The sequence below is a fragment of the Gasterosteus aculeatus genome, chromosome Y (assembly GCF_964276395.1).
Source record: "Gasterosteus aculeatus chromosome Y, fGasAcu3.hap1.1, whole genome shotgun sequence".
In the NCBI taxonomy this organism is placed as follows: domain Eukaryota; kingdom Metazoa; phylum Chordata; class Actinopteri; order Perciformes; family Gasterosteidae; genus Gasterosteus; species Gasterosteus aculeatus.
In genome coordinates, this window is record NC_135709.1 from 1,740,568 (window position 1) to 1,765,345 (window position 24,778).

The 24,778-nt window shown below is 48.5% G+C and overlaps 1 protein-coding gene across 2 annotated transcripts; it reads right to left on the bottom strand.

The window, feature by feature from the left end:
• Nucleotides 1–637: 637 nt before the first annotated feature.
• LOC120808955 (septin-7) lies at nucleotides 638–23,669 on the bottom strand. 2 transcript variants are annotated; one of them, XM_078097155.1, is made up of 13 exons: nucleotides 23,348–23,669; nucleotides 20,835–20,931; nucleotides 13,375–13,481; nucleotides 11,385–11,485; nucleotides 11,130–11,264; nucleotides 9,067–9,184; nucleotides 8,734–8,826; nucleotides 8,203–8,299; nucleotides 3,641–3,692; nucleotides 3,275–3,400; nucleotides 3,017–3,152; nucleotides 2,713–2,858; nucleotides 638–2,628 (listed from the first exon to the last, which is right to left on the bottom strand). In XM_078097155.1, the coding sequence occupies exons 1-13, from the start codon at nucleotides 23,384–23,386 to the stop codon at nucleotides 2,589–2,591; spliced, it is 1,287 nt and encodes a 428-aa protein (XP_077953281.1). In that variant the 5' UTR covers nucleotides 23,387–23,669; the 3' UTR covers nucleotides 638–2,588. The 2 variants fall into 2 exon arrangements, with proteins under 2 accessions (XP_077953281.1, XP_040018268.1); XM_040162334.2 differs by having other exon boundaries at nucleotides 20,835–20,934; nucleotides 23,348–23,667.
• Nucleotides 23,670–24,778: the final 1,109 nt, after the last annotated feature.

Below are 24,778 nucleotides of genomic sequence, written 5' to 3' on the forward strand. Positions count from 1 at the left end.
GTTTTCTTTTACCAAACCCACTTGGGTCATTTTCCAGCGATAAGGGACGTTTCTACTTGGTTTTTAAATGGTTCTAGATGAACAGTTGTTCTGTCATCCAAAAATAGAATCATTCTATTGACCACAAAACATCTGTTTGTTATAATCCCATTCAAAGGCGTGTTAGGATTAAGCAATAAAGTTGAGGAAATATGATACAACTGCAAACAAAATACTGTGGGCAGAACGGAACCAGAGCGGTTACAGATACACGGGGTGTTTAATAAATAATCATTGAATTATCAACTTAAATGTTATATAGATTAATGTATGTTCAATTGTATCTAGCAACAACTCTGGAATCAAGAGTATTAAGCATTTTACAAAAGGGAAATTGCCTTTAGATTTTAATGAATTGTATAAATTGAACCTAGAGAATTGTAATTTCTTATTGATTGGTCAATAATAATACTTTACTATGTTTCAGTAGTGGACATTTTTGTGGGAGGAGAAACATCAGTCTGGAAATACAATCGAATAATTGCCGGTTCTTGGACATGCATATTCATATTCTTTTCATATGGTACAATATAAATACTGACGAGGTGTTGATTCATTTAAAGAGTTTTTGAAGAAAAAAAACAAAACACATTGGGACTTAAAGCATAACCATGTCAACTTTAATATTAATAATGTACAGTTAGAGAGAGAACAAAGAAGAGAAGCAGTAAACAGTGCACACATTACAAAAATGAAAATATTACAAAAAATGAAAATGTCCACCTAAATGTTTATCTTAACTTGGCGTTATTGGAAGGGCTGCGCAAGCGTTTCAAAGAGGAACTCTGGACTCCTGAGAACGTGTACTCATTGGCATAGATGTATACGGTATGCGTGCGTGCGTAAACGTATCTGAAATGTATCGGTGTGTTCTTAAGACAAGTTTTACATAATAGTTCTGAGTACAAGTTCTGTTTTTCCTGGCTAATCGTGTGACAAAAAGAAGAAAGAAAAAGGCCACTGAGCAGCCTCCGTTATGTACACAGTAATAAAACCATAATCAAATCCATACAGGTAATACCCTAAATGCTGCAGGTGTCTGTCCCTTTAGCATTTTTGCTTTAAATGCATCCAGAATTTTGCAGGCGAGCTGAAAAACTACACTAAAATAACAGATTATACGTTTGGGAAAACTACACAGGATTTAAGGAGCTCTTCTTCAACCTCACACGTGGCATCATTAATACAGGGAATTAAAACGTGGGAGGGTGAGTTAAAAGGTCCGGCCGTGTCACGGCGCCCTTTGACCTTGTGAATGGACTTGAGTTACAGGTCATCGGTGGTTGCTCCAGGAAGCCGTGTTGTGTTCATATTCGAGAAAAAAGGGGGAGACGGACACGGAGTTTTGGCAGAATTGGCAAACTTCTCCAAACTGGCGTCTTCCTGTGGAGTCCGTGGAGAAAAAGGGGGTGTGGACGCAGGAATATTCAAGCTATTTGATGAATTGTTCACACAAAAGGGGAACATTGTTAGGAAAGAGCTGGGCATCGGGGTTCAGATCTATGAAGACATCCACCACCTAAATAACAATATAAAACATCTTTGTGACGCCCGTGAAGCTTTTTGCATAATGTCTTCTTTTTTTTTTTGAATGGGAAACACACACACGAATGTCCCCATCGTTTAAAAAGGGACAGTGTGTAGAAGTCGGCGATACCTATATCGTCACCGGTAACGTTACTCGTCCCGGAGCAACGTCAGCCACAACGACGGTGACCTTCGGCTGGAAGGGAAAAGTGTTTCTGCAGAGACAGTGTTGCGTTTGCCCGTTCTGGGGCTGCCGGAGAAAGATGGCGGACGCCGTGAGGCGGCGAACAACCTCTAAAGGGGATGTTGAAGGGCTCATTCAGAGCTGATGAGTCCTCACGGTCCGACACGCACGCACACACACACACACACACACACACACCGCGGGGAACATTTAAAGAGGTACATTTCAACACGGCGACTGGTTTACAAGGGAATCTTTCAACATCCAGTTCCAGAGCGAGTTTGTTTTTGGCTGTTGATGATTAGCGATGATTAGCTGTTGATGATTAGCGTCCTGACAGCGTTGACCTTTGACGGCGCACAGCGGAAAATAAAGAATTATTATTAGTCTGTTTGGAATCACTCGCCTCTCTGACTGTTATACGAGAGACTACTGGGTTTTTTTCCCCGACAGCTGGGACAAATTAACGGTTCATATTTGTTTATTTTTTGAGAAAATAGAAGCGCTAAATAGAGCTAGCGTGTTAGCCAGCAGCTAGCTGTTAGCTCCAAAGTGATCTCGCCCCCTCCCCCCCCCCCCCGGGAGGCCTCATGCTTCGGCTGCCACCTGACCTTAAACACACTCGCTCTCGCTCTCTTTTGGACCACATGAGGAAAATAGAATTTCAGAAAAACCCACGTTGGCCGTGAAATTGAATGATGAGTTTCAATGGATGAGGTACGTGGGTGTGCGTTAACGGTATTACTGGGAAATGTTCTATACGTTTCGGGAAGGGCCACAGCACGTGAAGAAAAGCACTGGGTTTGCGTAAAACTGAAGGTCAACGGGTCGCTTCTCTTCAAAAGATTTTCCCTTTCTTCTTGTTCTTCTCCATGGTCCTGTGTGACAAAACGGGAGGAAGCGACAGCGTTACAATTCGGTGCATCGGTGCGGGACATTCATTGGACGAGCGCGTTACTGACTTGGAGGCGTCCAGTTTCTGCTGCTCCAGGATCCTCTGCTGAGCCTCCCAGTTGGCCTTCTCGTCCTCGTGCACCCTCTTCTTCTCCTCCAGCTCCTTGTACTGCGCCTCCAAGTTCCTCTTCATCTGCTCGTGGCGTCGCTCCAGCTGAAAAGGGGAAAAAAAACATCTCAAAGTTATTACATTTGTGTTTTTATCTTGGACCTGCAGGTATTACAAATCGTAATCGCCGCATGTTGGTCTGATGAAAAAAAACAAACATAAATTAAATTAATTTCAAAGATCTTTTTCTCTTTCAAACCCACCTCGGCCTCGGAGTCCCTCAGCTTCTGCTTCTTCTCTTTGACCTTCATCTCAAAGACCTGTTCCATTTCTGCCTCCATCTTCTTCATCTTCATCACGTGCTCCCTGCGCTCCTCCTCCATCTGGGCCAGGGGACTCCTGTGGACCACAGCCCAGGCCGGTTATAGAACTCATTTCATTCGCCTTGCACGGTAAAATAAACGTTCCACGTCCAAAGCATCGGGTTCCTCTCCAGCGGCCGCTTAGTGACTGAGGCTGACCTGGTGAGCTGGCCCTTGCTCTTGGTGGTGTCCACCCCGTTACAGGTGACGGCGGCGAGTTTCCTGCTGCGGTAATTCTCATAGTGGACATTGTTGGTGACGTCCTTCAGATCCTGCATGTGGGTCCTGCGGAAGGAGAGGAACAAGATGAGGAAGGAACGTAGGGATCAACCCAGAGTATATCTCTGCAACCATGAGGTCTTCTTGAATAATCTGTGTGTCATAATAAACACGTGAGGTTTTATCCAGATGTGCAGGTATCAGTCTATACGTTAAATATTAGTCCATCCCTGCAGCATGCGTAGGAGAACAGGCTGATGCTAGAGAGGAGCGTCCATTAAACACTGGCTAAGTCTGGCGTTTTACCTGATTAGCATGTTGCGCAGCACCGTGAAGTCGCAGTGTTCCCCGTTCTCCACTGAAACACAGGGAGACACACACACACACACACACACACACACACACACACACACACAGCAACAGTGTGACATCAGCATCCGGTATCAAGGGAAAGCGAGCAGAATTCACTTTTTGGGAGGTTTGAAAATGAACACGACTGCGTTATAGACGTGATAACAGAGTGTGGTGGTAAAAATAGTTGTTATTGTCGTTATCGCTGTGGAGACTGTGCGGCACAAACACCAGAGAAGTTCATTCCGTAGGTTACAAAGTGTTGAGAGGAGTGGCCGTATGGATCGTAGTAGCACGTTAGTAGGAACGCCAGGCCGTGGTCACACAGGACGTCCTTCACATATCACCCTGCTGCTTTGTTTCCTCCAGAGTTGTTAGCGTGGGAAACTCTGGGAGAGCAGAGGAGGAAGTAGAGGGTTTCTGTCTGCTTCTTCTCATTAGGTCCGAGAAGAAGCAGACTGCGTATTGGACGTGTCGGCCGGTCTGAACCGGGCCGCTAAAGGAACCGCTGCTGTGGATCTCCCGCCTCCTCCCGGGGCCAAAGTACGGCGCTCCTTCATTGGTTGGCCTCCGCTCCGCCGGCAGTCAATCATCATCATCAGGAGAGCGAATGAGGAGGACGCCTTACCATTGATGAAACTTAAGCAGTCCCGCCCCTTGGCCTCCCAAGCCAGCCATTGACCTTCAGTCTCTTCTAGAGGAGGGAGCTCTGACGGAGGGGGGGGGGGTACGGGTTTTAGGTTACTGTCTTGCGGCCAGCTGTAGGGGGGGGGGGGGGCGGGGCTAAACCTGCATGTGTCCAGGCTGACTGACTACAGGGGGGGGGCGGGGCTTGTAGAGGGAGCGTGGGCGGTTCGGAGAAGGGGGTGTTACGTGGGGGGGAGGAGCTAGGCATGACCAGCCGGCGGTGCGACGCTCAAATAAAAAGGTGAGGGAGTGGAGGTCAAAGTTCATGGGGGAAGAAGGGACATTGTAACGAACAGCAAACGGGTGTTAATCGTTGATGGAGGACACAAAGCACCTGACGCAGCCGCCGAGTCTCGTGGCTCCCGTTTCGCCAGCCATGAACTTTAACGCGTCCGTCAGGTGCTTTGAGCCGAAGCGCTTTACCCAGAGTGCATTTAGGCCGCGGTGACGAACCGCATTGGTTCAACGAATGAATCGCGCGTGCACACATGTTAAAAGGTCTTAAAACATACCAATGAGTCATGATTGCAAGAGCCGCGTGTTACTGCGACGTGTACGCCAGCTCAGCATTAACTGCCCATGAATTCGTGATGGATCTACAAGCGATGTTTCTACAGCAGCTTCACGCGACAGGCGGCCGCTGGCTCTCTCTGTTCACCGCATCAGACTTGGGAGGAAAGGTGAGCGTGTGGACGCTTTTGCGCCCGCTGCCAAGAAGCGGGCCTCGTTTAAATAAACCTGGCAGGATTAATCCCCTTTACTACCAACATGGTCTTGTTCTCTGTGAATGGTTTACCCATTTTTAGGAGATGTGAAGTGACTAAAATGATCATCTTGATCCAGATACGCTCCTCTGGGGATTTAGAGACACGGCTTACTGTGAATGTTTGTCTGCTTGCGTTTCTCGCCCCGCTGGTCTTGTTGTCGTGAGGCGTCACCTCACTGGTAAATAACACACAAACTCAAAATCAAAACAAGACCCAAGTTGTAATCGAGGGGAATCGTCCTCCCCCACATATTTTAAGTTGCTTAAAAACAAAAAGACAAGAACCAGAATCATTCATGTGTCCCTGTAGGAGACTACGGCCTCCATCATAAGATCTAAATGAACTCACAATAGGACGGCTTGAATATTCCTTTGAGGGTTAAACGGAAAAACAAAGAAAGATCCCCTTTGGAATGTGAGCGCGAGTTTGTGTAGAAGCCGCTGCTTCACATCTCATCTTTGCCGTATTTATTTTTCAAGAAGGCTCCCTTGAACAACCAAGATGTGTAATGAGCCATTTTAAAATCGCCAATTCCTCACTCAGAAATGTACGCATTACTATTACTTATCGCGTACCTTCCGTTACTGACGAACACTGAATAGTACGAGGATGAAAGGACGAGGCCCGAGAGTCACCGGGTGAAACGGTCACCTGTTAAAAGTGAAACACCGGACGCCCTGAGATGCTCGTGATCCTCTCGGGGACTTCTGACAACCGGTGACAGTTCAACGCAAAACGACGTCTAGGTGGAGGAAAATTCCATTTCCAACAAGGAGCGTGTAGCGTGTAGCATCATATGTACTCGAATTTGGATTTGACACGTAGTGCGAGTCAGCCCTGTGACTCCTCGGAGGATAAGAGGTGATATGGTACCGACAAGCATCCCGTGTCGTATTCCAGAATAAACCACATGACGTCGGCTACGCAGCCGTCAACAGCACACGGATGATTCTGGTGTCCCTGTTCTTTTGTGATCTCCATTTTAGTCTTTTAGCACTTCACAGTCTTCAGCCCAAGTCTGATCAGAGCGTTGGTTTGACCGTCAGCCTAATGATGAGACACAGCAACAGAAAAGTGGAGGGAGAGGAGGGATGGAGAGGAGGAGGAGGAAATGAGGCTGAACTCAAGTGAAAGAGGGTTGGTTTACCAAAAATGCCCTCTGTCAGTCATGGAAGAGAACAGACAAAGAAAAAAAGAAAGAATGAAAAAAGTGAAAGACTGATCCACCGGTCAACCACAGAGCAACAAAAGGTCAAATACATATACAATGGGTCATTAGAGGACTTTACAACAAAGGAGAAACAACACAGCAGGTCATTGTGGCGACGCTGGTCAGCGCCTACAGACGTGCCCCATTGTCTCTACGCCGATCCTGCCTCGGAAAATATTATTTAGTCACGATATTGGGCCCGACGGGTCCCAGTGAGCAGATTCTAACTGGTTCAACCAGAGAGTGGATGTTTGGGCCAAATCGCGTCGCTCCGACCCGCGTCACGTTCACACCAGTTGGTCGGACGGGAGTTCAAGCAGACCGTTGAGTCTTTTTTGAGTTACTGAGATCAAGACCAGAGCAACTGTAGACTACAAAGATGTGATCAGTTAATCGATTTCTCTCGATTCTCTCCAGAACGATTCGGAATCTATTCAGAAAAGTCAATAATCGGAATTTGAAAAATGAAATGAGTTCGCCCGCTGCAACATTTTGTTCGCCCGCTATGCGCGCATGTGCGTTTGGCGACGTATCCGACCTGCAGCGGCTTCTTTAAAAGCTGCCGTGTGGCAGCATTTTGGATTTTACGAGATTGACGGCAAGATGGACAAGACTTACACCATTTGTAAGGTCTGTAGAAGTCAAATGAAATACTTCGGGAATACGACAAATCTGCAGAGCCACATTTCCCGACACCTGATGGCAGCGACGATTGAACAGCTACAACTGCCACACAACTCAGAGGGCAAAACGGAGGAATAAACCCATTGCCACATTTATTGCAGTGGATTTAAGGCCATATTCAGTTGTGGAGAAGGCGGGTTTTCGGGGAATGGTGAATACACTGGAGCCAAAGCACAAAATACCTTCTCGCCGATACTTCGCCGACACAGCTATACCAACGCTGTACAACGTGTTGAAATGCAAACGCCATAAAGTAGCGTGTTATTGTGCAGCGTAACTTATTTTCTGTCTCAGCGATATGCTGCTTATTACACATAATAAAAGGGGCATTCTGTGTTTGAAGTCTTCTCCTTATCATTGACTAAGAGCGGCTTTTTCTTTAATAATTTAGAAGAAAAACGAATCTGTAATATTTTTTTTTTACATTAGGCTACTTCCATATTGTGTTGAAATGCAAGCTGCATCGGTTCTTGCATTGTTGATAGAAAATCATATTTGTGACAAAGATTCTTTTTTTCTCTCTTACTTACAAACTCAGATTTGAGAAAATTTTGAAAATCGAGATGCATCGATAATCTGTTTGGAATCGATTATCGGTTTAGCATCGAATCGTGGACCTCGGAATCTGTTTGGAATCGATTAATCTGTTTGGAATCGATTAATCTGTTTGGAATTGATTAATCTGCTTGGAATCGATTAATCTGTTTGGAATCGATTAATCTGTTTGGAATCGATTAATCTGTTTGGAATCGATTAATCTGTTTGGAATCGATTATCGGTTTAGCATCGAATCGTGGACCTCGGAATCGAATTGTGAGGTGCCAACAGATTCCCACCCCTATCGATTTCATATTGATATTGCAAGACAGACTAAGCTTTACCTAATTAATGTGATGGTGTCTATCAGATCGAAGAAGTTCATGGACTCATTTCCTGTGAACACTACATTTCGACATTGTATTCCCGGGTAGTTGATCCATTCAGAGACGACCCTGTGACCTGTGTCTCCGCCTCTGTCTGACCGAGGTGCAATAAAACTGGGATTCAAAATGTCCATCATGAGAAAAAATAACGAATCAGGGCCAGGTGTGAACGTTCACTCTTTGGGCCCTGCGCCACAAGCGGGACGCCGTGTCCTCCTTTGTGGCGGCGGACGCGGGCGAACCTACCTTCCGCCACGCCCCACGGGTACTGGCGACCTCTGACCTTCTTGCCATTCACCTCGATCACCACGTTGCTGCCGACCACTGCCAGCGGCATCTTCTCCTGGAGTGGAGGGACGAAGAGCGTTATCACACAAAAGGAGCCGCTGCAGGTGTGGCGGTGGGTTATTTGCCAAAACATTTAGTTTTTAAATTTTTTTAAAAATATTTAAAAAATGTAAACGTTTTACAGCGGCAAAATGTGTCCACGTTTCCCGCCGACAAAGTTTCTTTAGTGCTTAATGCTTAGTAATGTACGGACTACCAGGGTTATTGAGCTAATTTGCTAACCGCTAACACACGAGCGAGCAGTGAAACATGCTAGCTGAGCAACTTGTTTATCACTTCGCTGAACTTAAAGATTGTAGTTGGTAACCAAACATCCCCCGTTACCATGGTTACCATGGTAACTGATTACCTCATGAAGCTCAACTACACAGAAGATTCTCGGCCATTCAATCCATTTTCAAAAGCACGGACCAAATTGTGTCCAGTTACCTTTATCTTTCGGACGAGCTTGTTGTCGTCGGCGTCCTCCGTGTCTGGGAATTCATAGATTTTGATTTTATGCTCCTGTATCTCTTTCATTATCTGATGAAAGGAGAGAGGAAACGCGTGGTGAACGCAGACCTGCGTACCGATCAAAAAACGGCCAAACGGTTTAACAAGCTTTCCTCTTTTCAGGGAGCACAGGAGGAGGTTACTAGCTTAGCTTAGCGTAAGTAAAGAAAACATGGCTACCGTCGCAAAGTATAATTAAAGTAGTTATTAGACGTTTACGTCATATGCAGCGGCGGCACTTTCCATCCTTCTCACGTGACACACAAATACCTGTTTTTTAAAAAGCTGGCACTCCTCCGGGGTCAGAGTGTCGGCCTTCGCAATAAGCGGGATGACGTTGACTTTGTCGTGGAGTCTCTTCATGAACTCGATGTCCAGCGGCTTCAGACTGGAGGACAGACGGAAGGAGACCGTTAGAAGTGCGTCGCCTTCATCACTGAAAATAAACGCGAGTTATTCGGCAGCCGTACGATCTTTTAGTCCAAACTTCTACTTGAATGTGCGATTGGTTCGATGCCTGAAATGAGGTTTGTTTAGGACACATTTTTCTAATGTAGGGATGCACAGATATTAATATCTAATATCTCCAGGCCAATGCGGACTCAAATAGCATATTGAAATATACAAACGATCTATATTGGAAGATTCTTTTACCAGATTTAAGTTGATAAATGCAGGTCAATTTATGTATTTATTTGACCCATTTTGTTTGGCGGATTTAAGAAAAGAAATGTTTGAGTACGTTTCAGCCACAAAGATGTATTCAATCATTTTACTTTAGTTATTGAAACGGTTTGAGCAAAAACAGGTAAATAGGAAGAAACACGAGGAGGACAAAGTGAGTGGCGGCTTGTAGTCGGGGGACAGTGGAAGCGTCCCGGGCGGCGGGACACACTCTTTCCAAAGTCAACCGTGTGCAGCGGGTCTCCAGCAGGGGGCCGACAAAACCCGCGCATCACCCGGAGCCCACGGGCGAAGACTGACATCTCGAGTCCCGCTCTTCTTCTGTGGTGGCGACTTGAGGGTTTCGCCTCGCTTGGCTGAAGAGGGTTTTCCCCTCTGAATGACAGGCATATGACTGGGCATACTGGGATAACCCATACGAACCCAGTGGTCTTTGTTCACGAACACACTGCCACGGACGCACATAGCTCTGACAGGAGCAAGAATTTGACTTCTAACACAGGAATCGGGGGGATTCCCGGTTTTACGGCCTCGTGTCGAGGGACTTTTGGCTGTGACTGTGATCCTGCAGCTGCTGCAGAGCCAATAGGAAGCCAAATTATTGCAAGAAAGGAACAATGACCCGATATGATAACACGGAGGAGCGAATGCGTTTTCCTCAACATCTTCAGTGCATCGAAGTTAGTAACAGCAAACGGACATAAGTTGAGTGAACGCTGCAGCACTGACTTCCAGTAGCGAGTACTTTCATTACATCACAGGTCATTTAGCTGAAATTGCATTTTTAACCCGCGGCTTTGTACATTTTTTTTTTCCCCCCCCAGGGAGCAGTTAGGGGGTCAGGTGCCTTGCTCAGGGACTTCACCCAGAGACACGAGCACCACGTAGGAGATGGTTTTTATAACTAGTAATACGTTCACACACTCACTCAATGTAGCTGCAGACATACAGCATGTGACACCTTACGGATTGATGAATGATCCACGGAAGACTTGAATCGGACATCAGAGTTGGCTAGTGCTGCAGCCATAACACACACACACACACACACACACACACACACACACGTGTGTTTCTCTGAGATGAGGGGCCAGCCTCTGTCGGCCGCTCTGATTGGCTGATTACAGTGATGGCGAGTGGGGCTCTACTGAGCATGAGCAGAACTGGGTTATACAACGTTTGTGGGTCACATACGCTGGCAGGCATCTATGGCGCGCACACGCACACACACACACACACACACACACGTTTCTTCCAAGGGGAGTGTGAGGATGTTCCTCAATTCACTGAAACACAGACGAATAGACTGGCAAAGGGAACCAAACCCTCCTCCCGCCTGTATAAATATCTGACCTAGTTAGAACTGTGTCAGGTTCATATTAAAACACTTCAAAAGGCTTCAATCAATAACTCACTTTAACAACGGAGCAAGTGTTTTAAATGTGAAATATTGGAATCATGAGCTCATGGCTCTTAAGCTCGTTTCAAGTCTTCTTCAATACAGCAGGATGTTCACGTAGTTGGTGACGGTGCATTTACAGTCCAACAGACCATGAAGCGAAGTACGCTTGGTCTGAAATCAGTTATTAGAGGAAATATTATTATGAGCTATCTCTTGGTGTCCACCTCATGTCCTCGCGCGGACCTACCCGTGTCCAGAGGGCGCTATGAAGTACAGGCAGCAGTGGACCCGGTTGTCCGGCATGGACCTGCGGTTCACTCTCGACTCGGCGTTCAGGAAGTCCTCGCACTTGCTGTCGATGTAGTTTATGACGGGCTGCCAACTGCAGAGACGGAGGAGGAGAAGAAGAAGAAAAGCTGAGCGCGTGGGGGGGGGGGGGGGGGGGGGGGGGGGTGGGAGGTCTTCTGTTCCTTTTCGGGGGAAAACAGCCGGCGCGTCTCACCAGTTGCTGTTGTCCACCGCGTCCCCAAAGCCCGGAGTGTCCACGATGGTGAGTGTCAGCTGGACTCCTCCTTCCTTCACCAGCACTTTGGACTGCTCCACCTGAAACAACATCACATCCCTGGAATCCGTTTCAAGGCCGAGGACAGTAAAAGAGGGATTTGCATGGAGACTTTGACATGTGACTATTACAAATATTCCCCAAAAACTACAGAAGAAGGCTGAAAATGTGCCAGCAGTCATGACAGACAACTGCTAAGCTAACAGGCAAATGTGACTAAAACCTGCTCGGTGCACGTGGTACGACGGCGGTCGGCCCCCGCGTGTCCATCGCCGCCGCCCCCCCTCCCCCCCCCCCCCCCCCCTCGCCGGGCCGCCGCCCACTTTCACAAGGCCGTCCAGTTATTTCCAGGAACGCCCTTTTAACTCGAAGCACAGCCCTCGTGTTCAAAACACAAACATTCTTCCGCCAAAACCGTCAGATGATCTGCCCCAACTTTACGGCCGAGCACCAATATACCCCACGCCGCAGGCGTTTCACGCTCTGCGCTTGGTTGTGCATCTGGCCTTTGTGTGTTAAGGATGTGTGTTTTTGTGCGTGACGCGTCTGGAAACCAAAACCTGCTATTTCCACCGAAGGAAAACAGAGCGGGAGAGAACCTCAAAAATGCCACTAGGCTCGACACCATCATTTAAAAAGAAACGGGATCTGCAGACACAGCAGGCTGACGGCTTCCCGCCAGGTTGGGGAGGGGGGCGGACCCAGAGAGGGACTTCAGTCTGGACAGGAAGTGCAAAATGCGCATTTAAATCTGTAGCTTGGCGTTAAACATCCAAATTGCACCTGCAATCCATCCATTCGTTTTTTGCACTAAACGCCACACGTCTCAAAAGAATTCAGACCCGTTGCTCCTGTGCAATAAAACAAATGTGTCTCGATGTCACAGCATGTGTGATGTTTACGTCAGCTCAGCTGATCCGAAGGCCCGGCGGGTGAACGCCGCTGTTTGCGCGGATAGCTGCAAGCCTCCGTCCACCTCCTCCTACAACCTGTATCCATGACCCTCGTCTTCAGACTTTTCGGTAGATGAACCCAGCGTCAATTATCTGCTTCGCCTCCCTCTCGCTCATCCTCTCCTCCCCACTGCCCCGGATGCACCGTCGCTCCTCCTCCGCCCATTGTCGTAACCATAAAAGGAAGAAAAAAACAGGCCGTGAGCTCTTTTCCCCCCCCCTCTCTCCATCGCTCGCTCTCCCCCCACGGAGACAAAAAAAAAAAAAAAAACGAGTCTCCTCTCAGGGCGCCGTTGTCTGGCGGTTGCAGCTGCATAAACCCACTAGTGTCCTCACCCTGCAGGAGCGTTGTGTGACAGACATCAACACGGTGTGGTTTAGGTTGGATATCGAGCAACATAATTCAGAATTTCTACCTCACGGTGGGCGGTACAAGCATTTGACCCTTTGCAGCTTTAGTTCTTCCTGCTTTGGCACAAATACCGTTAAACGCCAACATGCTGTCGGACAGAACCGCAGCCAACGAGCACAACGCTGCAACCAGTTTGGATTGCTCAGACCGTCAGTGCATCATTAGGTCGCGTGGGCTTTATAGGAGGCAGTCGTTGTGATGTCACATCACTGGTTTGTGGTCTTCCAGTAGATGGAAGGGACCATGTTTGGAATGAGGAGGAGCAAACTATCAATTATATAAAGCAGCGAATCTAAAGCATGCTAAATAAAAGTCATGCTATATAGCAAATGGCTAGAAACTCAAGATTAAACTCATTTTTTATAATCTGTCTGTTATTTGTGTTTTCCCATGTGGCGCTTGTGTGAAACTCGGCCGGGACTCGGCCTGTGAAGGACACTCCAAATAGCACTTGGATTATTATGGCTAAATAAAAAGTTAAATAAAACATAAAAGTACATGACCTCCTCACAGGCCGACCTTTGTCGTAACGTGTGAACCCCAGATGAGGTCTGAATAAGCTCACCTGCACCGTCTTCTTGATGCGCTGGGAGGGCCCAGGGTAGTCCTTGGAGTACAGGTCAGTCAGGAACAGAGAGTTGATGAGAGTCGACTTCCCCAGACCAGATTCACCTGAGGACGCACATTTAAAAAAATAATGCATTTAAAATAAGAGAAACAGACGACATGAGGAAATGTCTGGAGACAATGAAGTACATGTATGGTCTGTGAGGGGGACAAAGGGTCAGGAGCATTGAGATGAGGAATAAAACATTTCCGTTCATGGCCTCCATTCCTCCCTCATGCCCCTCTCCTGTTCACCGAGCGTTTCCTTTACCTATTAAATCGCTAACTTCTCTCTTTACTGTGCACAGCTTTACGCTCCCGTGAGGTCGCACAAGGTCGGGTTGGCGTTTACCCGACAAACGGCAGTAACTCCGGAAGGTACACGCTGCATGGGCCTCTCTACAGCGGGACCTCGGAGTGGTACAACCCCGTTAGTGCACTTCAGGGCCCTGGCAATGCTTTCGTGCTCCAGGAATTAGCTCTAATAAGCCTCTATTGGTTCATTCATTTTGTTTATATTTGAAGAGGATCCATAGCAATGCATCACCGCTTCATTAATGACTTAAAAACAAACAGTATCAAAATCGATGCTAAATCAGCTTTAGCTCAACCTTTTTTTTTTTTAAGCAGAGTGAGGAACCTGCATTTCTCCTGCAGGAAAGGAAAAAAAAGCTGACTGGCCTTGAATGGGAAGATAACACGGTAAGAAGAACACCACGTTGCCAAGTTCCAAACTGAAACCAAGAGCAGAAGGTTGGAGGTTTTCCATCTCCCAATGCTGACCAGATGTTCATGTTATTGGTAACAGAGATCCACAGCTGACACGCTCACATTTGGGTCTTCTCTAGTTTCTCCATACTGTCTGGCTACTGTGACATCACCTTCTGCCCAGCGCAGCAGAAGCAGTGGGTCCAGGAGGGGTGTTCCAGGAGGGGGGATCCTCCCACACTGAGGGGCCCATCCCTGAGCGGCCGATGGGGACCTAAGCGCTGTGCTTTAAAACGGAAACGGGTTTTTCCATCGGGTTCGAAAAGGTAAAGCAGACCCAGAGTGTTTTGTGCTGTGATCTTTGCTCACGGAAAAGGACACATTGGTTATCGAAGGAGCCAAACAAAGTCAACTGCCACCTTCTAGACAAATACCGATCCTTCATTTACGTTCCCCGACCACCATCTGGGTAAGAACAGTGTCCTTCACCGGGCATCTGTGTATTCCATCATGTGGGTGGTGTGGAGCCTCGGCGGGTCTTAACCCCTCAGCGTGCGTTCGCTCAGTTATGGATGACGTTCTTACCCAAGGACAGTTTTCAACACTACTGCCTCTACGAGCGGGCGACATTTGGAGGTCTTGGTCAAGCACCTGCTCAGGTGCACACACGCAAAAAGCCATTTTTATGACCAGATAGGAGAGATGTGCGGGGCAATTTGCCAACCGGCCCGGCAATGGTGGAGGGTCACGTAAAAGGTGGATGGCTAGGCGAGAGTGTTCTTCAATTCAGAGGTGTCTGACCTCCCGTTAGCATTGATCTGATAATGGTGATGAACCAGCCTCGTCTACAGAGCTCTAGAAGTTGTAAAATACACCAACGAGCCCCCCTGAGGGCAAGTCCGTCCCAATAAACCGCCTTGGTTCAGCTTTAATTAAATATTGGTTCCGCATGACAAGAGGAAGCGCAGTGGCAGCCCTCCATGAATAGACTAATGACCTGAACATCAGTGCTCATCCCTGCTGTTCCTCTTCCTCCCACCCTCAAATGAGACATCGCTCCATCGCTCCACAGCTCTGCGTCACTCGGCCTCCAACCATATTCCATGTGGTCGCGTTCATCTTCCCTGCACGCGCCGCTCAAGCTTTACATTAGCTGAGCCTTTCAATAAACTGTACTCGTTGACGAAGGGGCCCCCTGTGCAATACAGGCTGTGCATCTATGGAGTGACGCGTACAGGCAAAAACCAGAATGCCGCCACCAGTTACTGAAGATTTTACAGGTTAGTCAATTTAGCCATTTCAGCACTGGTAGATCCAATGGCTGCGGCTCAGAGAGCGGTTTTGACCATGACGTTGGGGGTCCAGCCCCCTGCTCCTGATGAATATAGAACACCTAGATGCACCCTGGGCCAGGTCAAATGTACAGCGTGTAAATGGGAACTAGGCGGATGCATTGCTCAGGTGTGATTTTGGCCCATTCTTCGACTCTCGAAAGTTCCGGGGGCTTCTTCTGTGAACCCTGATGGTTTCGTTCGCAGGTGATTGGCGGGGCCATTATAGCAGCTTTGTCTTCTTTCTCTGAAACGAGCGTTTCTGTGCCTGTGTGTTTTGGGATCATGGTCCTGTTGAAGGTTCTCCCTCGTTTCGCCTTCATCATCCTGGTAGACGGCAGCAGTTTTTTTTCTAGAATATTTCGGTGCCTTCTCCCGTGCATCCTTTTTATGTTTAAGTTTGCGCAAAAACAGCCCCACGCCGTGATGTTCCCGCCTCCAAACGTCCCCGTTGGTCAGTTTTTTGGGGGGGGTGATCCCAAGAGTTCTGACCAGACTAGATTCCCTCAGTATTTTACAGCTTGTCTAAATGTTGTGCAGCAAACTTTTGAACGAGCTTCAACATGCTTTTTCTTTGGAGTCTAGCGTGGTGAGCGGGTTTTTCTTTGAAACAATTGTACCTGCTGATTCCAGGTCTCTCTGAAGCTCTCCACGGGTGGTCCTCGGCTCTTGGACAACTCCGGTCAAAAATCTGGCGAGGAGCACTTGGTCATGCCCGGTTTATGGTGAAAATATGTTCTTTCCACCCATTCAGAAGTTTCGAAATCTTCCTTTGACCAATGCCATCAGTAAGTTTCCAAAAATAAGCTTGCGAAGGTCTCAAGACAGCACTTTGCTTTTTTACGAGATGTTTCTTGTGCGACACTTTGGGCACGAGAAACCCTTTTAGAAGCCATCAGACTGAACCAGTCGGTGCTGAACGGGTAGGAGTGCTTTATTAGTGACAGAAATCAGAGAATCAGTGATATTGTGGAGGTGAGGTGCCTGCTCTGTTCCCTCTGGCGAGAGATTCACAACGACGGCTCAGCACCTTCTCCTTTAGTTGTGACTGCAATTCTTTTCCCAGTCATTCCCAAAAAGTGGCTCGCAGCCCAAAGTTGGATCACAAGCAACTTCATAAATGGTTGACGAAAACATTTGCAGAACTCCACAGTTCTGCACACTTTTGGGGCAAAGGGGAGAATACGGCGTGGTTCAGATTTACGCAGATAACGACAACCATATTAAATAGAGAGACACATTGAAAGCGCTGTAGCAAGATGGACTGGGAGCGACAGAAAGACTAACCGCGAGAGTGGGTTTCCCATGGGATTCTTGACATTCCCCTCTCTCCATCTCAGCCCCGAGGCAGCAGCTGGCCCCCTCACATCCTCACAGGCCGAACTAGCCGCCAACACAAACGCACAAACACACACATGCTCCTCTCTAACAGCCGTGTGCGAGGCCTTAGCCACAAAGTGCGAGATGAGACATCTGGGAAACACGCAGGCGTAAAAGGAGGTGGATGTGAGAAGAGTTGTGTTTGCCAAACACCAGACTGTTGGAAAAGATAACTCTCCATTGTTGAGTGCTAAGTGGGACCAGCTGGAACGGAGGGCAAAGGTCAGCGTTTTGGCAAGGATAAGGATCTGCAAGTCCGGCGGTGTCTATGGTGGAGTCGGAGGCCGACATGAACCACGTCAGCGCTCCGTCTGAAGAAAGAAAACTGAAGCATTGCTAATAGCTTTAACCGGGGTGTGGTTTACGCCAGGTAACAGCTGCCCCCCTGATTACCGAATGCAGCATAATGCAACTCGAAGCTAACGCGGTTAGCGCTGTTGTTTAGCTAAAGAGGACTCTGTGGCCCACAGGCTGCTAACACATTGTAGCATTATTAGCTAACCAATAGAGTGAACCAGTGTTGGTAGTGCTAGTTAGCGATCCGGCAGGATCTACGCATCGGCTGGTGAGCGCCACGCGTTGCTGTTGTTCCCGTCTAGAGTTTAACGGCTAAAATTGGCGCGTTTCCACCGAGCGGTACGGTACGGGTCGGGTCGGTACCCTTTTATTTGTGTCTCCACCGCCAAAAGTTGAGAATGGTATCAAAAATCCGAACCGTACCGTACCACTTTTTGGGTACCCTTCCGTTGGGGCACCTGGCACAGTTGTTTGGTACTTAAGGGCGGAGCTAGACTCACTGCAGACCGTTGATTGGTTGAAAGAGTGTCGTCATTTGCGCGTGCCGCAAGGGGGAAGACAACACACGTGTAGCCTTTGCTCAAACAAAGATTGTCGTCTCCTTGTGACAAACAGCCACATATCGAGAAGCAGGATCAGGATCGGCTGTACGTCCTCCATTGTTGTTTGCGGTTAGCTTTCAGTTTTCGCGCGATCGAATGACGTCAATCTACTTTCCGTCATGTACCACGCCTATCAAGTGACGTCATCGCTACTTTCTGGAATACACCACGCCTATCAAGTAAGGGTACTGTTGGCGGTGGAAGCGCTCGCCAAATCATGGTTAACAGACCCGACCCGTACCGAACCGTACCATGCCGCTCGGGGGAAACGCGCCAAAACCGATACAAAAAAACGTGACATCGGATTGGTGCATCGTATTCGATCCAGCCTGGTGGCCTGTGGAGGTGAGTGAGTGGCGAGTGAGTGAATGTGCGTGCGCTCGCTGTGTATTAACGCATCTGGTTAAGCCCTCAGATTAACTGGACCAAAGCCATCCTTCAAGGTCAGTAGGCGACGCCGTCAGACCGTCTTATCTGGACGCCAGTCGGACGGTCCGATCACACAAGAGACGAGTACACAGTCAGTGTGTGAGAAGCCCGTTAAAAAGATCACACAAAAGAACCGACTGCTTTGTGTAGTCTGACACAAAACACAGCCGAGTTCAGGCGGTTTTAGTGCAAAAGCATTTGACGGGAAACTAAAGAGTGTAAAGTGCAATGAGCCCAAAGACAGAAATCGGTCGGTGAATTGTTGCACTTCCCCATTTTCAAGTGGCCGTTTCCTTTTTAACGGAACCCCCGTTAAATGCCTCAACTAGTGTCAGTGGTCAAAACCGGAATCTGCACTACAGACAGAAATAGGACAAATAGAAGTTTCAAAGTAACTAAATGACAATAATTGATCCAGAACATATTACAGATCTCTTTTCACCGAACAGAGCCTGAACGCATCACAATGGAAGCGTCGTCGGGTGAGGGTCGCAGCGCGGAATAAGCCCCTCTGATAAGAACTTCATTCCTGGGGGGCCGCTGGTGGAAAGAAGAGCTCAACTGGAACGCCAATGCGACGCAGCCAGTGGGCCGACACGCCTCCCCCCCCTCTTCTCCGCCTCCCCCCTCTCTTTGGATCTCACCCCCGGCTCTGTTCCGCTCCCTACGCAGGAGCCTGTTGATCCAGCAGAATCTACACAGTCTGCCAGCTGGACCAGAGGCACAGGAAGCTGCTATTTCCCCCCTCGGGGCGAGGCGGATTGGGGGGAGACCGGGGGGGTGGAAAAGAGTTTGAGCACAAAGAAAAGCACCAGAGGAGGTCAACCAAGTACAGCCTCTCGTATCTTACTGCTTAGAAAAAAAAAATCTACATTGGTAATGTATTTGTTAGAACCTATTATTATTATGACGATTTATGTTGAACTAGAATTAGAAAGGTGGTGACCAGAAAGTCCACCCGACAAGGACAATGAGACGCATGCTGCATTATCACGGAATGTTTCTTTAACCCTCTGTTCTCCCCTCGGCCTGTGATTTCCACTTCACGGAGGAGCCGAACACGTCGTGCGCTGCAGTGAGAAACGCGTTTATCTGGGCGACACTAGCATGCGTTAATCTGCATTAGGCCGGTCTGACCGTCGCTATCTCACACACGAGGCAGGAGTCGCATTACACAAAGACAGAGGTATTTTACGCCACTCAGTTGGACACGGGTCTGGGGAACAACTGCAGTGTTTCCAGTAGCATCATAGCAGAGCCTCGCGAAGACGGCCAAAGAGACGGACTCCAGGCCCGTAAACCAAAGAGTGACGTCACGACGACTTCTTCCACTTCTTATACGCGGCCTTTGGATTTAGATGCCAGAACGTCATTCCAGTGACCCTTTCGTTCCACAAATCAACACCAAACCAAAGCCACCGATCGGAACGTTGACAAAGTACAGAAATTATGAACACATTCAAATTGATTTTCTTTTTCTAATGACATAAAAGCAACGTCTGTTGAAAGATTTTCCCCCCCCGAGCTTCAGTCATCGGTATCACACAGAGATTCAGTAACAGTTTTGGTCCCAGATTTCAAAAAGCTTTTTATTTTTTATTTTTGTGAACGCACGCTGCTTTGCTCCCCACGTTTGTTCCGGGTCAAAGGTTTGGATCAGCTGAGGCTTCAAGGGGCCGAGAGCCAAGTTATCTGGGAGACGTGACAGAAGAGGGGCCCGAAGCGCCTTTCTCACTCTCTGGTGCTCAGAGAGCCGACGCGCCGCTGTGTGCGTGTCCCCCTGCGTGTCCCCCTGAGTGTCCCCCTGCTTGTCCCCCTGCGTGTCCCCCTGCGTGTCCCCCTGCGTGTCCCCCTGCGTGTCCCCCTGCGTGTCCCCCTGCGTGTCCCCCCGCGTCTCCTTCACGTGGCTGTTTACTAAACAGGAAGCCGAGGCCCCCGGCTGAAATAATAAAAGTTTGGACACCTCTTTGTCTTGATGTCTTTCCTTCCACCGAACATTATATATTCAATTAGATTTATCACCTTCTAAATCATTTGAATACCAGCTGGAACAGAGTAAGAAAAAAATAAATAAATAAGCTGCCAAAGTAATAAAATATTTCTGAAGGAAAAGAAATGAACGGAGCACAATTCAATTTATTTTTAAGGCTCCATCTGTCCACCAGTGATTGTTTATCAAGGCGAGCAGGAACGAGAGGAGCAAACGTTTTAAACATAGCAGAGGTTCCAACTAGAAAGTGAGAAAAGTTTATTGCCCTAAATTCCCAACATTGTTTTACCTGAAAGGAAATATTCCCTTCGGTTTGCGTTGAAACCTGAATCCTGAATCCAGACTCGCAGACTCCAGCCCACATCATGCTGTCCACTCCTGCACCGCACACACACACACACACACACACACACAGGGAACGCGTCCCCGTCACCGGGGGGGACATGTAGCCGCTCTAAGAGCCGGGGGCCACGCATGGGAACCTGATCTCCGCAGGAACCACGCTACGCCCTTTGACCTGTGTGTCCAAGAACCGACATTCACACGAAAAAAAGGAAACGCACCCAAGTGGATGGGCAGGTGTGCGCCAGAGGCCCGCAACACACACACACACACACACACACACACACACACACACACACACACACACACACACACGCAGGGCAGATGTTTTCAGACTCACCTACAACCATCAGCGTGAACTCGAACCCTCTTTTGACCGACTTCCGATAGACCTGGTTGGGGAGATTGGCGAAGCCCACGTAGCCCTCCAGGTTCCGCTGCTGAAAGTAACACACACACACTTTCTGTCAATCACAAGTGAATAGAACACACACACACACACACTCAAAGACATTTGCATGTTTAAGACAAAATTAAGTAACGGCATTGAAGCACCCTCACCAACTTGCAGACGCACGCGACACGCAAAGAGTCGCTGTTGCCATGGTTACACACGGGCAGCAGATACGAGCTGCACGGTCATTATCATTGAGACGTTGAGACGAGACGTTGAACAGAACAGGGGAGAAGGGTGCTTTAAGGGGGAGAAAGGTGAGGGGGCCGGGGGGGCATGACAGGCCGAGGATGGAAAGAGGAGCCGGCCAGAAGTCCATCCAATCAGAAAATGAAGTTGAGCAAAAGCAGACGGGTGACGTCAGTCAGTGAATGAAGGCCATCGGCGCCGCCTTCCATCGGGTCCATCCTGGTCCCCCCCCCCCCCCTCCTCCCCCCATCACAGAGCAGCACGCTACAGGAGGCAAACACAATGGCCGCCGACGGGCCGCTCTGGCTTCGTGCTAAAAGGCGAAACGTGACGCCTACGTGTCGGCGCTGCTGTGTGCTCGGGCGTCTTTAAGGAGCGACATCCGAACCTTTAACAGACGCAAGTGATTAATCAGGCTGTAAGCGATTCGGTCAGAATGTAGAGAGGAAATGAAAGTAGAAATGGAAGTTGGTGGATGAAGTTCACTGAAAGAAAATAATTTAAAGAAAAGCGGCCGATGAGTTTAGTAAAATTCCCTACAGATGAATAGAGGGAGGAAAAAATAATCTGAAATGTGATGAATTAAATATGCAAGGTATGACTCGTGTCATTTTTGGACGTATTTCTTCATCCCATTCGTAGAAGACGACACAAATCTGTAAATGACTCGAGCATATAACACTTTTCAGCTGCAGCGTCGCTCCTTAAACACACCTACAGAGTTTAAATTGGCCACCTGGATCGCACGTTAGCGCTTTCCAAAAACCAAACCACGAGGCCGCCGTCATCGCGTGAGGCAGGTCACTTGAAAAAAAAATGAATCCCCAATGAAAGACGCCTTCCTGCGCAACGCTGCGTTTTCCGTTGCCCAATAACATTATGGGATGTTATTGATGGCGTCAGCAAACCCTCGAGTGTTAAAAACCTAAAAGCGTTCGGTTTCAAAAACGCACTCACTACGTAAATGAACTCCGCTGTATATTTCTCACTCTGATGAATGTGACGTGCAGAACGCTGCGGGCCACACACCTGCACGCCGGCGGGCCGCTACGGGGCACAGCGAGCGTGGGAGAAGAAAAGGAAACGATCCATCGGACTCATCAATATTCGGTGCTGCATGCGAGCCTCGAGCACTTTTCCACCGCTCCCGTGTTCGACGCACAAGTTCTGGCCACTCGTTACATAAGCGGCCACTCGTGGAGGTCTGCAGCGCGGGGAGGGATCCATCATGGGACACGCTGGGGTTTGTCGTTTAGCTACTGGGAATAAACCAGTGCAGGTGCAGAGGAGTGTGTAGAGCCTGCGGATCAGATGGAGCTAAACCGTTTGTAAGTGTGCATCGACGTGCTGCACACGCGTGAACGAAGCCTCGGGGGACGTTTGAATAAAGAAACATTTCCGGCTCAATGAAGACGCTCTTCGTCTCGGTGTCACCCATCATCACTCGCAGTGCTGCATGCACGGCGACCAATGCGGTTCTTGGAAAAGAAAAGCGACGGGGGACTTTAAATAGGGGAAGTAACGGCGGGTGAGAGAGAGCGAGAGAGCGAGAGAGAGAGGAAGGCCAGTCAGGCCACTGCCGTTAACCCTCCCCCAGTCAGCCCAGTGGTGATAGCAGCTGCCTGGTTCACTGACATCATCATCATCCCACCCCCATGAGGGGGAGGCAGCTGATGAGGAGGCCCTCGCCCAGCTCCAGCTAACACACATCGGGTATAAATAATGCACCAAAGATTAAAACAGCGCGGCAGAACTCATCGTTTTCAAACGGATCCTTTCTTTTGGTATTTTTAGCACAAATTCCTCCCCTGTGTGTCTGGGGTCACTTTGTGTGTGTGTGTGTGACCCCCGGATTGCATCACAGATCTGCTCAGCACGGACCTGGAGTGTGGTGTCTGGTGAGCGGATGAGAGACCCGAGACCACTAGATGTGGCCCGCCTGGGTCCACCCACCCAGACCCAGACCAGCTAACTGCAAATGGCCCACACATATGGGGGCCAGTAGTGGTTCACACGCTCCATCAAAGCAGCCCAGATAAGCCAATCAAATCCCAAATCTATGAATAAATTAATGTAACATTACACGCGATCTATGTCGCAAACATGGGTTTTCTGGTTAGAACCGACGGATCAGCGCGTCACGGTGTTAGTTTAAAAACAACAGGCGCGATCGCGTATGTCCGGGGGGGGGGGGCGGACGTCGGACTTACGGCGATGCCGGGAACCGCGGTCTCTGGTCGCTCGAGCATTGTTCCGTGACGTCACGACCCAGCCTCTGACGGGCCGTCGCCGGGGCACGCGCGGATTAGCGTCCGGGGGAACGGCGCGGCGGAGAGCGGCCCGTGGAGCCCGCTCTTCTGGCGTCGGTGGGAGAAGCGAAGCGCCTTCTCTGGTCGAATGAATGACGTTCAATTACATATGGCCGCTGACGGACGCCGCGACCGGATGTGGCACAGTGAGGAAAAAAGATCCTGCTGCTGTCTTTTCCCTTGCGAGGCAAACCAATTGTGGGCGTGTCAGCGGACGAAACGTCCGGTTCAGAATTTCACATTAAGACGAAGTATATATCGACAATTGCATCATTTGAAGAAAAGTGCACACACAAACAATTATGTGAATACAAATTTGTGTACTTTTAGTTAGGGATTCCTAAAAACCTAAGCAGCATCATATATCAAACTACATTTGTAATTGCGTTCAGGACACTCAATAAGTAGCTAATATATGTTTATTTTGCTAGCATTTAATGGCTCATACAAGTTCTAGCTGTAATGGGGTTAATGATAGTTGTTTTCTAAAAGTTGCTTACAGCTACAGGGTAGTATATATATATATATATATTGGTCCAGCTTCCTAGGATAACAAGAAATATATATATTTCAAGAAGCGCACTCAAAGAAACTACCTCAGAGCAAATCACAGCGAGGTCTCAAACGTAGGGTGGGCTTTGCGCTCTTATTGTGAAAGGAGCCAGTTTACAGTCTGCAGCTTGATCCGCGCGGATCCATCTCTCAACGGTCCAAAACGTTTGCGACCGGACCTCTGTGCGCGTGCGCGTGTGGCCTTCATGTGCTGGAGGCGGCTTGACATCCATTTGGCCAAGTGAGCCCATGTGATGTAGTTGCGTTAGATTGTAGGCTGTCATATAAAGTATAATCTAATCTTATCCCACAAAATATGTATTAAGGGTTTGCGTTAAGGGAGCATTTAGGACAAGAACGGAGTCATTTGGCTTATTACATTATAACAAAGCAAAATGCTCCAATTAAACAATTCTTGCCAATGACCTATGATTCGTGGCCAGTTATAAACACTGGCGGTTTGATGGTGAAAGTACACTAAGATGCTTTTCTCATTCCTTAAAGTGCCTCTGTCTTCAGGATGATCTTCCTCATCCGGAAGACTTCCTGCTGGCTGTATCTCCCACTACCCTTTCTGCTCACGCCCTCCCGAGCAGTGAGAGAGAACTCTAAGTCAGAGAAGTATTCCTCCAGGTCCACCACCTTCATGTTTTTTGTCAGCCCAATTGGTTTACGGTAACGACACCCACGTCTGGTTGGCTGGTACTACCAGCCCCCCGCCCCCCTAATCAGCTGGCCGTGCACCCGCAGGGAGAGAGGAGGCCACCAGGGAACGGCACA

Excerpts from the sequence above, each read along its gene's own strand:
- LOC120808955 (XM_040162334.2), bottom strand. The coding sequence starts at position 23,386 with ATGCTCGAGCGACCAGAGACCGCGGTTCCCGGCATCGCC. Across the intron at positions 11,486-13,374 it reads GCATCAAGAAGACGGTGCAG|GTGGAGCAGTCCAAAGTGCT; the intron begins GTGAGCTTATTC and ends ATGTTGTTTCAG. Across the intron at positions 8,300-8,733 it reads AGCTCGTCCGAAAGATAAAG|GAGAAGATGCCGCTGGCAGT; the intron begins GTAACTGGACAC and ends CCTCCACTCCAG.